Source organism: Didymella exigua (genome assembly GCF_010094145.1).
Source record: "Didymella exigua CBS 183.55 unplaced genomic scaffold M421scaffold_39, whole genome shotgun sequence".
Taxonomy (NCBI): domain Eukaryota; kingdom Fungi; phylum Ascomycota; class Dothideomycetes; order Pleosporales; family Didymellaceae; genus Didymella; species Didymella exigua.
Window position 1 is genome coordinate 215,747 of NW_022984813.1, and position 16,262 is coordinate 232,008.

The 16,262-nt window shown below is 51.7% G+C and overlaps 2 protein-coding genes across 2 annotated transcripts; both read right to left on the bottom strand.

Annotated features, from left to right (window-relative positions):
• Positions 1-826: 826 nt before the first annotated feature.
• Positions 827-2,592, bottom strand: M421DRAFT_424846 (carbohydrate-binding module family 35 protein). The gene is made up of 4 exons (XM_033593884.1): positions 2,287-2,592; positions 2,170-2,237; positions 1,756-2,116; positions 827-1,701 (listed from the first exon to the last, which is right to left on the bottom strand). The coding sequence occupies exons 1-4, from the start codon at positions 2,374-2,376 to the stop codon at positions 880-882; spliced, it is 1,341 nt and encodes a 446-aa protein (XP_033444646.1). The 5' UTR covers positions 2,377-2,592; the 3' UTR covers positions 827-879.
• A 448-nt stretch (positions 2,593-3,040) lies between these two features.
• On the bottom strand, positions 3,041-3,715 carry M421DRAFT_281714 (uncharacterized protein). The gene has a single exon (XM_033588921.1). It carries the CDS (start codon positions 3,566-3,568, stop codon positions 3,098-3,100), a length of 471 nt encoding a protein of 156 aa, XP_033444647.1. The 5' UTR covers positions 3,569-3,715; the 3' UTR covers positions 3,041-3,097.
• Positions 3,716-16,262: the final 12,547 nt, after the last annotated feature.

Genomic DNA, 16,262 nt, shown 5'->3' on the forward strand with positions numbered 1-16,262 from the left:
CCATTGCCATCTCATCCTCCCCTCCACTCTCGCCCGTGATGGGTATGAGTCTCCAAGCCTCTCTACCACAGACGTCATCACAACTCCTCTCCCTTCCCGGCGAAATCCGCAATAAGATCTACGCCTTCGTCATCTACCCTCTCTCTCCAGTGTCACTCTGCACCGCGCACCTGAAAGAGTGTTATCTCTCCCAATCTTCGCCATCTGCCATCAAATGCGGTCCGAAGCCATTTCGAAGCTTTGCTCGAGCAAAAGCTCCTCTCTCTCTGGTCTTTGGGCTACTAATACGTTCCCGGAGATGATAGGTGGCGGCGTGAGCGATCTGTGTCACACCACGATACGCTGCGAGACAGATTGGAGGAGTGAGAGCGAGGCGATGACGGTCGAGAGGGTGAGGCTCCTAGAACATCTCCAGCTTGCGACTTCGCTCCTGTCTTTGCAATTCATTGTTGGAGACCTGCCGCTAACGTACCAAGACGAATCGCACCTCAGGAATGCGTCGTCGCTGGGAGCACAGTTCCTTTTCGCGGTCAGAAGTGTCGTCGATCACGGGAGGGCATGGGCTGATGAGGGACGTGTGATGAAGGAGAGATTTCTCACGCTCTGCGACCAGATTGGCACATTGCAGGCTGTCCGCTTTCTGAAGGTGGCGCTGAAGAAAGAGCGCGAAGAGCACGCTGCGAAGGTATTTCGGCTTTGCAAAGTGGCCAGTCTGGAGGGAAATTTTGGGGGTGTGATGCTGCCGCTCAGGATACCGGGGCATCTGAGGAAGACGGAGATCAATCCCATGAGGACTTGCTACGATGGCAGAAACGAGGATGTTTACGCTAGCTGAAAACCTTCACGATTATGTACAATAGTTACGACTATGTACAATAGTTACGACTTCGGCACCATCAATCGGTCGATATCCGCTGCATATTCGCCATTTACACCGACGAATATGATCTCGTTGGTCCCCTGTTTCAGGTTCACATTCAACACACTGCTTCCGGGGTCTCCATCTCCATGAGGCAGGAAAGAAATCCTTTGCGTCTTGCCGCCCACCATGACATCTGCGATTCGCTGGCTCCGGTCACCATTCAAGTGTTTCACCCTGATGCTCGTCCTAGTCGCTGTATCACTTTGTATGTTGCTGAAAACCACTGTACCCTTGTCGGAACCACCGATGTAGCCAGCCGCCTTCCCGCCCGAGCAACTTGTGCAGTCGATGGTGCGCGCATTGTTGCTCAGTGTCGCAGCCTCGCCTTCATACTGGTTCTCCGATGGTCCCGCGCTCGATACGCCAGTGCTGGGGTTCAAGATCCAATTGACGCTATTCTTCAGTGTCGCGGTAGTGCCAGAGATAGTGAGCGGAAGCCAGACATAGGTGCTGCGCATGAGGTTGTCGCTCACCCAGCGATCGCCCATATAGACGAAGTTATCGCCGACAGGTAGGACGAAGGTGGTCTGGCTGGCGTAGGTGTTCGATCCACTATCAGCGAACTTATTCCAGCCAGACCATGGCCCTGAGAGCGAGGTCGCAGTTGCGTAGTAGTTGTCGTTGGGGTTCCAGCCCGTAAGCTGCGAAGCGAACATGAAGTAGACACCATTCTTTTTGATTACGGCGGGAGCCTCGTACTTCTCGGCGAACGTGTAGACGTTGGAGGTCACGGCGAGGTAGTCATTCGACAGCGCGTCAATACGAAGGCCGTTTTCGCGCTGGGGGTGTCAGTCACTCAGTCTTCGTTCATTCTTCAGGTTACTCAGGCTTACATCTTCAGTCAAGAGGTATGCCTTATCATCAGTATCGACGAAGACACCCGAGTCGCGACTCTGATGCCCAAGAGGCTGCTCGCTGCGCAGATATGTGTACTTGCCACATACAGAGTCGCCAGTCGCGACACCGATTTTAGCTTCCTTGTAGTCACTGCTGTCAATGTGCATCCACATGACATACTTCTGAGTCGACTTGTTGTAGATGATCTTCGGGCGTTCGATGACACGATTCGGCCCTGTGTCACCCGACGCGGTCTGCGAAAGCAACGCACCCTCGTAGTTCCATTCTACGAGGTTGGTCGAGGAGTAGCAGTTGACGTTGATGAACGAAGTACCGTTGGTCTTGTCTTCGCCAACCCTGAAAGGCGCATTAGCCGTTATCCATATCAAACCCACTGGTGTCGTACATACCAGTACCACTTGTCGCCAACTTTCAGTACACCACCGCCGTGTGCTTGGATGTGCTGGCCTGTGTTCGTCTGATTGATGCATTAGCCAGCTCTGAGCAACAAATTTTACTGTACTGACCGCGGTCCAGGTTGCTCCCGGCACAATCTGCAAAGAAGCAGTCGCCACCGATGAGAGTAGGGCGAGTGCAGAGATGATAGTTGAGCGCATGTTGCGAGGTTCTGCCGATTTCCTAGCTCGATATGTTCAGGCAGAAAGAGGGCTGCTGGGCGTCTTCCAAACTTAAGTCTGAAGCTGATCTAACCGGCGGGCAATTGCATTCCGGGCTCTTCTACTTAGTCTACACCTCTCGTAACGGAAACGAAGCTTGTCGTGTCACGAGGACGATGGTATGGTGAGCGCCATGGACAGTTTATTAGTTCGGCACAGGTAACGGAGCGAATTGCGGGCAGCTTTAGTGCCTGGCAGCGGCGTTGCTTGATCGGGGCTTCGCGTTGTGTTTAATGGCATTCTGCCGATGCCCGGTGTTGCCATATCATTACTGTTTCAAGTAAACATATCGATCGATCGCGTGGTGTGGAGCTCGTATAGGGCAGCGACATTAATGAGGCAATCCTTCCGCCTACATGCCGCTCATCACGGCGAAGCCTTGGAAACGTACAGTGTGATTGCGATGGAAAGTGTGTTCATAGTCATGGTTTCATTATTGATCTTCAACAATCGGGCTAGACTGTACCTAAGCTTTGCCATAACGAAGAGCACTGGCATGCGCGGCTTAATCGTGCTCTGGCTACCTTTGGCGTCCATGACTTCTTAGGCATGACTCTCATGGACTATGTTATCTTTTTACTGCTGCCATCAACCAATACTGCTTCCAGGAAGCCAGCAAGCTTGCTACATGTGATAGGCTCTCAGAGTAGGCTCTATGTCGTCACAGCAAGGTGTTGCTTTGGTAGTAAGCTGGAGGGTGTCGTTTCTTGCGTTTGTGAGCGCTGATCAGACGAGGAGACCTGCCCTGTTTGGAGTTGCTTCTAAGTCGGCTCGGAGTTGCTTCTAAGTCGGCTCGGAGTTGCTTCAAAGTCGGGGGATCATATGCTGAGGGCTCCTGTCGCAGTCTCGCTTTCCTCTGACGGCGCTCCACGCAATCGTGGGTGACGGAGGAAGCAACGAGGCAAGCTGCTGCCGCAAGCCCCACCTTCTCCTGACCATGCTCCGGAGCAATATCCACCAGCAAAAACCGCTCTACTGTCTTCCCAAGGCACTGAGCTATTTTCCCGAGGTTGTTGTTGAGCTCCGTAAGTGTTGCCGAGCTCTTGCAGATGCGTCGTGGTGCTGCTGCAGGGGTGCTGCCGTTGAAGGTACCGGCGAGGCCGGTCGCCAAACTCAACACCAAGAGCGTCATCACCAAATCTCCCGCCCCAGCCTCGCCCCTACCACCCCACTGCCGTCAACTCTATCCTGAGCGTTTGCTGCTCTCAAGTCATCAAGATGGCCTTCTTCATCCTCAGCAGGCTGCTCCTTGTCTAAATATAGCCTCGTGGCATGGTAGCCCTGTCCCCTCTTCGTTGCGCGTTCAGGGTCCCTCGCGCCCTCAAAGCGACCGCTCCACACCTCGAGCGCACTCCCACTTCACTATGGATTATTCTTGACCTCCCAGCAAGCTCTGAAAAAACTCTTGCGACCTCGGACAAGCTCGATGCCCATGCTACAGCCCATGAGAGAACGGCACGGACCTCCAGGCAGCTGCAGCCAACGTAATGCCACTTTGACAGCCCTGGCACTCGAACGAGTGGCATTGAGGGCGCCATGGTATGTATCCGTAACTGTTTCAAGCATCGTAATGGCTTTGCGCAGCTTTGCTGACATGTAGAGGAAGCAGCATCGAGCCATCCGCAGAACCCCCTCGTCCGCCATGCCTCAGGTACCGCTCGGCGGTCGTACACGTAAACTCAGATCCGCATCTCCGATACGAGTATCAAAGCAGCGTTCTCGAAAGAAAGCGCACGCGTAGTAAAGCCTGATAGACACCTTTACAGACAAGTCAATGCCCGCCAGCGATGAATACATCTTGAGCATACTGGTGAGGGCGACAGATCGCCTGAGCTGCTGGAAGGCTAAGCGAATGCGCTGTACCGGATATTGAGCGAGCTATCCATGATTATCGTTGCCGCGATACGCACCAGTGTGTCGAGACCGCATGACCCGCATACCTTGCCATGTCGATGTCCAGGTCCCAGACCATCCCAGTAAAGCAGCCATGGTGTTCCACAGCGGCAGGGAGTATCCATCTCTTTTCGTTCTTGACCATCGACATGTGTTCTCGACCTCGTCATATTAACATCCATCTCTTTCATTTCCACCATCTCAGCAAGCATCGCCCTCGTCGCTGTCTTGCATCGCTCAATTTCCTCACCACTTCCATGTCTCTCATCAATCAGACCTCATCAACTCGACATCTCTCACGTCATCTTCAATCTCTCAGAATATTGACTCAGCTCAGCGTTCGACCTCACACTCTCTTCACAATTCACCCCAACATCCTGTCTCATTGTCTCCTTGCATTCAGAAAGGTAACATGGCGATGGCTGTCAACCATCAACCTCTGCTGAAAAGGCCTCTGTCATGAAAGGTCTTCCTTGAGGTACAGCGCGCTTAGATGAGCAATCTGTGCCGGCGACTGGGGAGGCTCGGATCCGGCACGTCCGGTGTGGGCACGTTTCTTAGTTTGATGATTGGTTCCTTGACACGTCGGCTAGTAGGCGGCATTGAGCGAGAATCTGGTGCTGGATTATCGACGAGGTTGCTGAGGTCGACTGCAGCTGATGTCGACATGGCTTTTGTAAGCTGTGACAGAGTCGTCAATGCTCCTGATTGATAAGAACGAAGATCGACGACCATATGCTGGATCTTGTGCTCGGACAGCCTTTGGGTCTGCACAATCTTCTTCATCGAACACATCCCTGTCACAGTACATGCTCGATACTGGCGCTGCAGCTGCCTTCGACCCAGGGCTATGCCTACCTATCGACTTGTTCCGACTGGCTCGATGCCCTGAGAGCAAATTACAAGCATTCTTGGCGATGCTAGCACAGCAAAAATTGCTCAGGTACGTTTCCTTCGAGATCTATGATGCATTAAACATGCCCATAACTAGGTGAGCACGCCTGGTGACGCTTGGTGGCCTTCCAATGGGCCAGCATGTAGATCGCCATCACCATCTTGATTAAGCAATCTCGGTCATCCTGTGACTTGTCAGCTTCCCAGCATGAGACATGTATTCGGCACTCAATCCGTCACCTTGAACATAATCTGCTCCCCTTTCCCGTCCCTTCCCCGAATGTTACTGGAATTTGCCATGCGAAACCTCTTTCATATCAATTTTCGCGAGTATCGTCTTTCTGCTGTCATTCTCTCGCTTTCTTTCGTAGTGTCAGTCACATCCCCCATTGTTCCACATCACATCATCACTCTGTTCATCAATACTTTTCCGTGCTGCGTGTAACTTCTATGCGCAAGGGTTGTGTACACTCCGTGGCCCTATCATTTTCGAAGCGGCAGGACCCACGCTCAAGGTCAGCAACGATATCGATGCCTCGGTCGGTGAGTTGACGTTGATTGTTGCACCGCTGAACGTCTGGGGTTGCACCTCCCGCGAGCGGGCGAGCTCATCGACCGGTTGCGTAGCCTTGGACGAGCGACCCCGAGGGTACAGGCCACAGGTATCTGCCGCAGACTCGTAAGGACATGACAATTCTCCCAGCCTTTGATCTAAAGACGATCAGAGTCGCACTGCGAGTCGCACTTCGACATGCCCCCAGGCCTTGATGCGCTGCTCGTTTTTACGACTTGCCGGCGAAATGTGAGGGTTTTCCACTGGTGCTGACAAGTCGACCGAACTCAAGCAAAATGTCGGTCTTTGGGCTTTGAAGCATCGTCTGCGGCCAGTCCATGAAAGGGGGTAGTGATCTCAACTCTCGATTGCGGCGAAATGCAGGAGGACCCCTGTTGCTGAACAGCCTTGCTACAGCTGTGAGGCGCACCAGGCGGACAGTAATCTCAGGAGACTGAAGCACAAACGGAAATTCCGTACGTCGAGGGCGGCGCAAAGGGACCGAAGGTGGAGTCGTTCACGATTTGGCGCAAATCTTAGTCGATGGCGGATGTGCAAGGATACGGGCTGACGGTTGCCCTGCTATCTTCAGGATAGATCTCATGGCTGGACGAACTTACGCTGTGGTTTAGTTCGTCGACCTGATGTTCTGGATTTGCCGTTATGGCGCGCATAGGCTCACGTCTGATGGGGAAGGCGCGATCGTACCAATGGCGCAGATGTGCACGATCGCGGTTGCTCATGCTGCATCGTGGCATTTCTATCTCCGCCCTCTCATTTTTCCATTCTCGTATGTTATTACCCAGCTTGTCTCCGATGGTCGATTCGGACGATTGTGCGGTGGGATACGCGTTCGGGGATTTGATTCGACCAGATCCATCCTCAGTTATTTTGATCCAGCAAAGCAAAGCTCGATGCTGATCTCCCTCCCAATTATCGGTATCACTTGTTGCAGCAGACGTAGCCGCTGTATGTATCCATGGAAAACTGCGCTGAGTTGCTTGCTAGCTAGGAGGCGATCATATATACATGCCCTGAGATGTGCTAGTCCAAGGTAGTCAACAGAGGTGACGATCAAGGCCTATAGGACCGACTTGCCCTGCAATATCACCGTTGTTTCGATCGTTCGTTATATCGCGGAGTCCGTTGTTCGGCGTTCGCGGGGACGGAGAAGGGCGAGGCGTTGTGGATCGAAACACCGCTCCATCGGGGTGGGGCGGTGATCGTGTAACCTGCACTTCAAGTCAGCCAGTCAACTTCAACATAAAGCTCATGCCTGCGATCACAATTCTGTTCTCGTGAGTAATTTAGCTGCAAAGACGGTGTGCACACCACACTTTGTCGCCCTCTCTTTGACACCTTGCCCCGGAGCGCGTGTTGTCTCCTGGGCAAGCATTGTGCGCACCTGGGGAAGATGAGGAAGTGAGAGCTAGGAGACTATACAGTAGGTTGCTAAGAGATCTGAGGGCGCACTTGAACCTGTACATCATCACGGTGTCTTTTGTTGCAGCGGCGGCGGCGAAGTTGAATGCGGAGTCGAGTGCAAGCTCGGGAGAGTGCAGTCGAGATGAGCAACACCAGCACTCGCATTGACGAGCTCAATTATTGATCAAGGGTTCAAACAAGTGGCAATTGCTTGGTGGCACAAGTCGTATTTGGGGTGGTGTTGTTGTTCAGTGAAGCTCTGCATGCACCAGATGGTCTACCAACACCGCGGCAGCCTATCGACGACCTCAAATGCTGCAAGTTAGCAATCTCATCTGATTCTCAGCATACGAGGCTCTTATTGCGCTGAAATTCTGCCGGATCGAGTACAACATACGCTCTGCGATTGTCGCGGTCATACGCTCAAACTCTATGAAGGGAAATATGTGAGAGGTGCGCTCAGCACGAAGCTGGCGCAAGGAAGCATGTCAATACACTATATCTATGGAAGAGCCCCCAGTTCCTTCTCGCTTCAGGAAAGCCGCCCAGAAGTCCGACGTTCTGCAACCGAGGAGGTCGTCAACGCCGCAAAGGTCATCATCGTCACCGTTGTCGTCCATCCAGAGGCAAGTCGAGGCCCCAAAACCAAACGCCAGAGATTCCAGTCCCAATGCCATTACCTATATTTCCCTTAAGGCCAGGCACCGTCACGAACAGACTTAGTCGCTTAACACGCATTGTGTAAAGGGTCCTCCTTCAGGTCTGAAAGTTAAACTTCCGGTTAAGATCACCTTTCTCCCCACTTGTTCTTCTTCCCCTTCTTGTTCCCACGAATAACCTCGGGGTCTTCGTCGTCAGAGTCGTGCAGCAGCCCATCCTTCGCAGGGCGGTACTTCTGCTTGTTGCCGCTGTACTTGGCAAACATGAGGGCATCCTTGTGTTGCTGGTCGTCAGCCTCGAGCCGGCTCATCTTGATCTCGAGATCGCGTCGAAGGTACGACCCGTACTCTTTTGCTTGGCTCGCGGCAATAGGAACCTCCTGCTCCTGGATAGCCTCCTCATGGCGGCGACCTCTGTCTCCCATCTCCATCAGCCACGTCCGGTCTGCTTGGACACGCTGGGCGTGCTCGGCAGCGGCGGCAGCGGTGATAGCGCGGCGGCGGGTGTCGTAGAGGTAGAAGTGCAGGTATACTTGCCGTTCCTGCTCTTGCTGTGGCTGCTGCTGCTGCTTGGCGAAGAATCGATACACTAGTGGGAGCAGTGCCCGGCGAGCGACAGCACGGACAATGAAGACTATGAAGAAGGCCGAGAGGAAGAGCCCCAGGACTATGGTGAGGCGGCGAAGTTGGCGAAGGAGAAAGGCATGTTGTAGTCTCGAAATAAGGAGACGAGGAGACGAGAAGCGAGAGGAGAAGATTTGAAGGGGCTCAGAGTTGGCTAAGAGAAGGAGAAGCTTTGCTCTTTGATGAAGGTAAAATGTGATGTGTAGTTGCAGTGAGAGTGATAGGAACAGGTCTTAAAAAAGTCATATTTACAGGAAGGGATTTACTGCTACACCAGCGCAGGATGTCACCTTCGCCTCCAGTCAGGTACTCGGTAACGCTGCTGTTCGATCATGGAGAAACTGGGTAAAAGATGGAATCGTCACTGAATGGTAAGTCGATCTTTCGTTTTGTGCAGACACGGATCAAGGACAAATTCGAGCTTCAAGCCCAGCATGTATTACTATCGGTGTATGTTGTGGTCCTCATTGATCTCCAACGTAGCTTCCCATTCCAGGATACCTAGTTTCACCATCTCCCTCGTTCCATCATTCTTCCTTGATGACAAGCATCGGCCTGGCGAGCCAAGGGTGCAGACCGCTCCGTCTGCCCTAGTTCGTCCCAGGGCTCTTCAGCATCGTGCGGCACGCCGAGATTGTGCTGCTCCACCAAATCATCGAGCAGTATCTGTAGTGGCTTGCATTCAACGAATAGCGGTGTAGTAGGATGGTCTGCTGTAATCTGGTCGATAGGCTCCTTTGTAGTCAGTGCCTTCTGCCAGGCAGCGGCGCGAGGGAAGACGGAGAGAACCTTTTTTCAGTCGCGGTAGTGGTCGTCAGTCATAGGGATATAAACTGCGTAGACGACGCTGGAGATAATGCTGTCACTCTGCGCCGTCGTACGCAAGGTCTCGCCCATGTACTGATCGAGTCACACGATAATCGCACGGGGCTGGTCAATTTTGGCTACGCACTGGCTACGGATCATCCTCAGCGGTCTCAAGAGGGTGAGGCGCTCAGGTGTCTAGAGGAAATCAGCAAATGCTACCGATTCGGAAGGATAGACATACATCAGGAGGAGAAACGATGGCTTGGATTGGAGGGATAGTGGTAGGTACAGATACGGCCACAGTGTCAGGAGCACATGACGGCACTGGAGGAAGAGACGCAGCGATGTGATCGTCTTGATCTCCTACTGGAGCAGAATACTGCTGTACCACGGCCGCATACCGACGCCTGTAGTGGAATGCACCATGTTGTAGTCCAGCCCTGAAGCCCGTATCGTAGCGGAAAAGAGAATCGTCAGGGGCAACAAAGACGCCGCCACCACTACAATGACTGGCAGCATTGAGAACGAAAGGACGGACAGTCGCCAACAAAAGTCGGGGAGGCCCACGCATATGCAGAGAGAGCGATACTGCGCGAGTCATAGAAGGTATATCTGAGCGCATCTCGGGCTCGTGAAATTTTCGCGGCGGAGACGGAGGTGGAGGCGGAGCTTTCATCAGTGTGAGCTCGTGCGCGCTGGCAAAACGGTCTCCAAGGCCGCGAGGAGATTGAAGGGTCTTGTAGTGATTCATGCACTCTAACTTATCCGAAACGGGCGCTGGAGACGAAGGTGCTGCAAGCTCTGCAGGCTTGGCTTTCAGAGTGGTTGGAGATGAGTCGGCAGACATGATGGTGGTGACACGGGGGCTGTCTTAGAGTAGAGCCGTTGTTGCGTAAGTGGGTAGAGTGATCGGAGACTTTAGTATATATGCATTCGAGGATGCTTGTGTAAAGATATACAGAGGTGGGGATAAATGCAGCAAGCTCGGACCTATGTGACGTGCCTTCTCATTCGAGCTGCCGCCTGTCCCACGATATTCCGAGTATTTCGAGAATGAAGATCAATCACCAATCGTGCTTGAGAGGGAAAGGCCCTCATAAACTGGAAGTTCAGGCAGTAGCAGGCTTAGTCAGGTCACCTGTATGATCATCTGCACTTGTCGTCGGCGGATGACAGTCGAGGATCGCCAAGATGGCCGCGAAGACCAAACTGCTGTCGCGGGTACAGTCTTCAAGTATGCAGACCACTTCTGAGACAGCCCTCAGCTTCGGAAGATCGAGACTTCAACTCAATGACTATAGCAATTTCTGCTCTTGTTAACACGACAATATACCTGTGGTGCCTGTGGTATCTTTGCGACACTCATGCGAATGTCATAGCAAAAGCTGACATGTGATAGAAAGGGCCGCACTGTGCTTTTACTTTGACCAGATAGGAACAGTGGGCATTTTTAAAACCTATGGTTCGCGACTTGCCTTGAATGCCTCTATGCGAAGTTTCACAAGTACCCTCACTGCAGTAATGCTGTGTAGAAGCTTTGTGATGCAAACAGGATCACGTTCGTCGCCAGCACCGGGAGTGTCTCGCCCATGTTTGCACAAAGATCATTGTTTAGAGCATTTTTCCGATTCAATGATGTTGCTTGAGGTCTAATTGCCATGAGAACGGGCCTCGAACAAAGCGGGCCTCGAATCGGTAAACATTTCTGACACAGAACAGCAATAGCACGAAAAAAATTGTGCAAAAGAGTGACCAGGCCAGTATTTTCTCACCTGCGTACCCATTTTCCCATTATGCCCTTCAACTTCCTCACTGCAGCTTTCGCACTTGAACTGCCTGTGATCTCGTCTCCACCAAATTCATGTATAACCTCGCGCGCCACATTCAGCGTTGCCCCGACCGCCTGGCTCCCTGCTTGGTAACGGAAGGATCACGTCCACATCTGGAGACGCAGAAGGCGATCCATACGAGAAAGATGGCCGTTCATGCTCAATCCTTGGGGTGTGACGAGGGAAGGCGACCGATCGTGAGCTCGCTATAAGATATCGATACGTCGATGGTGGCTATCTGGATGGAGTTTGTGGAGTATGCGGCGTGCTGGGCCTGACCGGCAGTCGTGGTCCAAGCGGTTGGAACTCACTGTTCAGAGGAGAGAAGAGCGGCTGCTGACCAACGTTACTGGCTCCTGATCGTGAGCTGACTGGTCGCCTTGGAGTTCGGTTGCTAGGGGCGCTGCGAGGGGTGGACGGCTGCGGCAAAGACTCGTTGGCGCGAATCCAAGCATCATGTGTGAATCGCGTGCGGCGGTCCTTGAGCCTCGAGCCACAATCAATAACAAACTTTTTGTCCTTAAGGTTGTACTTGATGCCGCGTTGTTCTTGTAAACCCCTGTTCATCTTCTTCAATTCGAAGACCTCTTGACCCTCTGCAGGAAAGATCTTCTCTCTCTTCAGCCAGCGGCCAAGTTGTGCTTGTCGACTCTTGTCCACGATCAATATCGGGTTTCTTTGCTGGCACTTGTCGAAGAAACTTTGGTGGCATCCAAGCAACCTTTCTTCGTGAGCAATATCCCGGCTATTGTTTGGGCTATCGGTACGGGTTTCGCGAATTTGAGTGTAACGACACCACATGAGCCACCCAATAACTGCGAGCATGACTGTGCAAACTATGGTCACGGCCACGACAATGGAAATCCAGTGTTTGTGGGCCCTGTTTGAAGTCAGTGGTAGCCTTTCTGTAGGATCCTCTGTGTTGGCATACCAAGTTTCATGGTGCTCAGGTTGATCCTTGGGCCTCTGAGCGGTTGGTGTAGCTGCTCCAGTCGGCGCAAAAGTCGGCGTGGAGGTAGTTAGAACCGTGGATATGGATGTTGTGAGCGCTAAGGTGCTCATTGGAGAAGCCGTAGGCGCAGGTACCGAAAGGAAGAGGGTCCCTGACGGATCTGGCGAGCCACACAAAGCCTTGTAAGTGGTCTGGAATTTGACTTTATCTTTCTTGTTGCATTCTTGTGGACAAAGACCACTGTTATCGCTTGCCCAATGAAGCAACTGTGATTGGCAGAAGCAGGCAATGTAGGTAGCTTCATTTGAGACCGGGGCAGTGGGCGGTACACAGTGGTAGTCGGCTTGCAGTGGGTTCTTGTAGCTTCGAGTGCACTTCGGTAGGCAGGTAAAGCTAAAGAAGGGGAATGGGGTGCTATACGCAAGCGCGCTTGCGGTTTGCAAGATCGCAGCGAAAAGGGTGAATACGATGAGGAGAAGCATGGCGGCGACGCTTTCCTCGTAAGCCGCGTAGTGTTTCTGGTTCTAGCGTCCGTACCAGTTGTATGGGTAAGGTGAAGAGTTTTGAGGTGAGTTGGTGGTCGCCCTCCGCTACGAGCGCGTTGATATGTTTACCAAATATCGCGCTAGCCGTATCATAGTGGGTTCGCATCACCCAGATAGTTCGCCGGAGCTCACTCTAGGCATGTGACCGACCTTTTAGAGGGCTTTTCTAAGCGTTTTGTTGGCCATTTCGAGGGCGCAATGGGTGCACCTTGCTGGAGTCCGAAGATTGTCCCCGCCGATCATCCAAGGTGACCCTGGTATGCGCCTCTTGAAATTAGCCAAGTTTATCAGGACGCACTTACGTCTATACAACAAGTACAACATCAGCCTCCCATTGAGTACTTCCCATCTTCTCGATAGGTGTGTCTGCGTTTTCGAGCCATGTCCGCCGCAACTCTCCTTTTCTCTCTGCTGCATCAAGGGGGTTCGATCCGCTTCGGTAGCGAGACAGCAGATACCACACAACCTGTCACGCTTTCCCGAGAGGTTTATAGTACTGCTTCATTCTTCGTACCTGGTCTCGTGTTGCAAATGTATTTCTCTTGACATTGTGTACACACTGCACTTAAATCTAGCCACACATAACCTGCAAGGCACTGTACGATTGAACCGGAGGCGTCGCACAGCCAACGAAGCTACCCGTAATTAAGCCATTGAATGGAAAGCCGTGGTACTGGTTCGTAAGAGTGACACCGCAGCCCTGTTCTTTGAAAAGTTGAATGTAGCACCCCACAGCACCAGTCTTGGGAGGAGCCGTCATGCTGGCCTTCAAGGCACCGCCGAGAGGCCGATGTTGTCAGTATCATCCACAACAAGGAGCGTGAGGGATTATATACAACGCTGATGGTGACGCATTGGTTCTCAGTGACTGTAACAGTTGTTCCTGTGCCGACGCTGCCGTCTGTGGGTGGGGGCTGTCAAGCAAATCAGTCTCCTGTATCGTCGACATATGACATGGGCTTGACAAATAGTATTGAGATCGGCACACGTGTACGAAGGTATCGCGGAGCAAAAGGTCAACAGTGCACATATGCAGGAAGGATTGAAGGATTGAACTGATGATGTATTGTGTGCAGCTACGAACAGTAGATATACACGAGTGGCTGAAAACAGCACTAGTGTAGGATGGGTAGTCGCATCTCACCGAAGGTGAGGTGCGGTTACCTATGAGGCAAGAGAGACTCAAACCGTGACAGAGGGATAGATCGTGACCGATGCCGAAGCTGGACCGCTGGTAGGCTTCTTACCAACAGGAGCGGCAGCGGCAGCTAGCACAGCTTTGGCAACACCACCTTTGGTGGGGACAGCAAGAGCAGTGCCGAATAGTGCTGTAATTTCAGAGAGAATCTAGAACAGATTTTAGAGTATTTCTCTATAAGAAAAAGCTGGGTCCTACGTACTGTGGAGAGCTGCATATTGGAGGAGCGTGTTGGGAGTCGAGAGAGAGTGTTTTTACTTGTCAGGCAAATCCGTGCAGAGATGTTGTTGCTGATACTTTGCTGTGACGGGTCTCCCAGACTCTTTATATGTAGTTCTTGGAGTCATCGAGACACCTGTCTGTAATTGTTTTGGCCCCCCATTCAAAAGAATGATCCCGATATGACCGTTGGCAAGCTTTGCTACGAGTACTTGGCGTCTCGTCTGTCCAGAATCCAAAGTCCAGTCCAGCAAGCTCCGATATTGAGTCTCGACTCTACGCGTTACGATGTCCAAGGCGGGAACTAGCAGGTACGTGGCGATAAATAAGCTTTGAATGCTCATAATGTCGAATATGGCCAAGCCACAGTGCCTGCCACGAGGCTGAGTCTGCATCGATGCCGCATTGGTGCCATGAGCATGCCAGTCACGTCGAGACTTGGGTCTGGTATACTGGTGACTAGAGGACATCGACGCTGATTCGGTGGCATATACCCCATGGGTTGCGGCTGAAGTCGGTTTCGCTTGTGTAGCTCGAGGTAGCTACAGCTGATCGGAATACGAGGTTCAGTTGTAAGGCTGGAAGCTAAAAGCCGGGCTGGACCATCGGGGTAGGTACCGGTACCGTACCCTGCGCTCGTCGCTTCGGCGGGGTGCGACCCTCGGTTCCTCCTCGTGATCGTCTTACAGTCCTTCAGCCTCCAGCTTACCTCTTTGAACAGTTGCAAATCTGCGCAGCAGCTTTCATAACTCCTTATATAGGTTCTACACGTCGCTTCTCGCTTTCAGCCGGTGTCGTGGTTGATAGTAGCTAGGCCTTTGACAGCGAGGAGGTGTGCCGTCAGAACGCGGGGTGCCGGCCAAAAGAGTCCAGCACTTTCTACCTAGCTTGCTTCGCCAGCTGTGTTCTTGGAAAAGTCGAGGACAAAGGGAGTATCTTAGACTTGGCTTCTCTGAAATTCGAGGCAATGAACACGACCCTCACATAATTGTGGAATCGCGGAAAGGTTCACTGCCGCGATGCTCCAGGCGCACGCCATGTACCAGCGGATGTCAAAAGCTAAGAGACCTTACGATGCTTGTTTATCGAGGACAGAATAGGCCTACTTAGCAGGCCTACTTTGGGGTATTAATGTATGTACATTTTGCCTCCTTTTTGGCTGCGACATTGTTGAAGCGAACCATCTTCGCGCTTTTTGATCAATCAAGCCTGTCGCAGTCTCGACTTTTCTTCGTGACATAAGTATTCCTACTTGATTGATTAGACTTTTGGCGTTTGGCATCGGCAAAATTACGAAGTGTCGCAGCCAAAAAGGAGGCAAAATGTACATACATTAGCACCCCCAAATTGGCTGGTAAATAGACATGATATCTACTGCGACACGAAGGCAATCCTCGTAACCTCCGTCCTCCTCCAACGTGTTCTCCGTCAACGGAGCACTCAACGGAGCATTCAACATAAATAGTCTAGATAGATCGTTAACGTACATCACGGGCGAGTGGCCGGCCCGGGCGAGTGACCGGATTTTGCCAAGACCACACTAAACTTCATACAACCTGCGATGTCTCAACGCAAAAAGGTTTAAAGCGTCTTAAAGGAACTAGATATACAGCTGATAACTTAGGCTCTTAAACAAGGCGCGACTCTTACTATTCCACACGCTGTAATAACCTACAAGGTGTTAGAAAGAACGCTAAGACAACAACGTGCTAGAACACTCTTAAGACGCAATTGTAAGGTTAACTTAATAAAGCTAACAAGCACTAAAGAGGAGGTGATTGTGCAGCATGTTCTAAAGCTAGAAGATCAAGGATACCCACCCTAGCTTACTAATGTAGAGGATATAGCCAACTCTCTACTTACTAAGCACCACTAGCCTCCTGTTAGCAAGAACTAGGCTAGCACGTTTATTAAGCGTCGCCTAGAGCTTACAGTTAAGTTTAATTAAAATTATAACTACAAGAGAGCCCTCTGCAAGGATCCTAAGGTAATCTAGGGCTAGTTCTACCTAGTAGAGAATACTAAAGCTAAGTATAGTTACTATAGTATCCTAGATAAAGACACCTATAATTTTAATAAATCTAGGTTTATAATAGGTGTTATATTAATAAGAGCTGTTGTTACAGGCTTAGAGTGTTGTAGAAGACTAAAGACAGTATAGTAGGGCAACTAAGACTAGACTAGCATTATCTAGAGTATTAACCTGTTAGGATAGAGTAGGCTGGCGG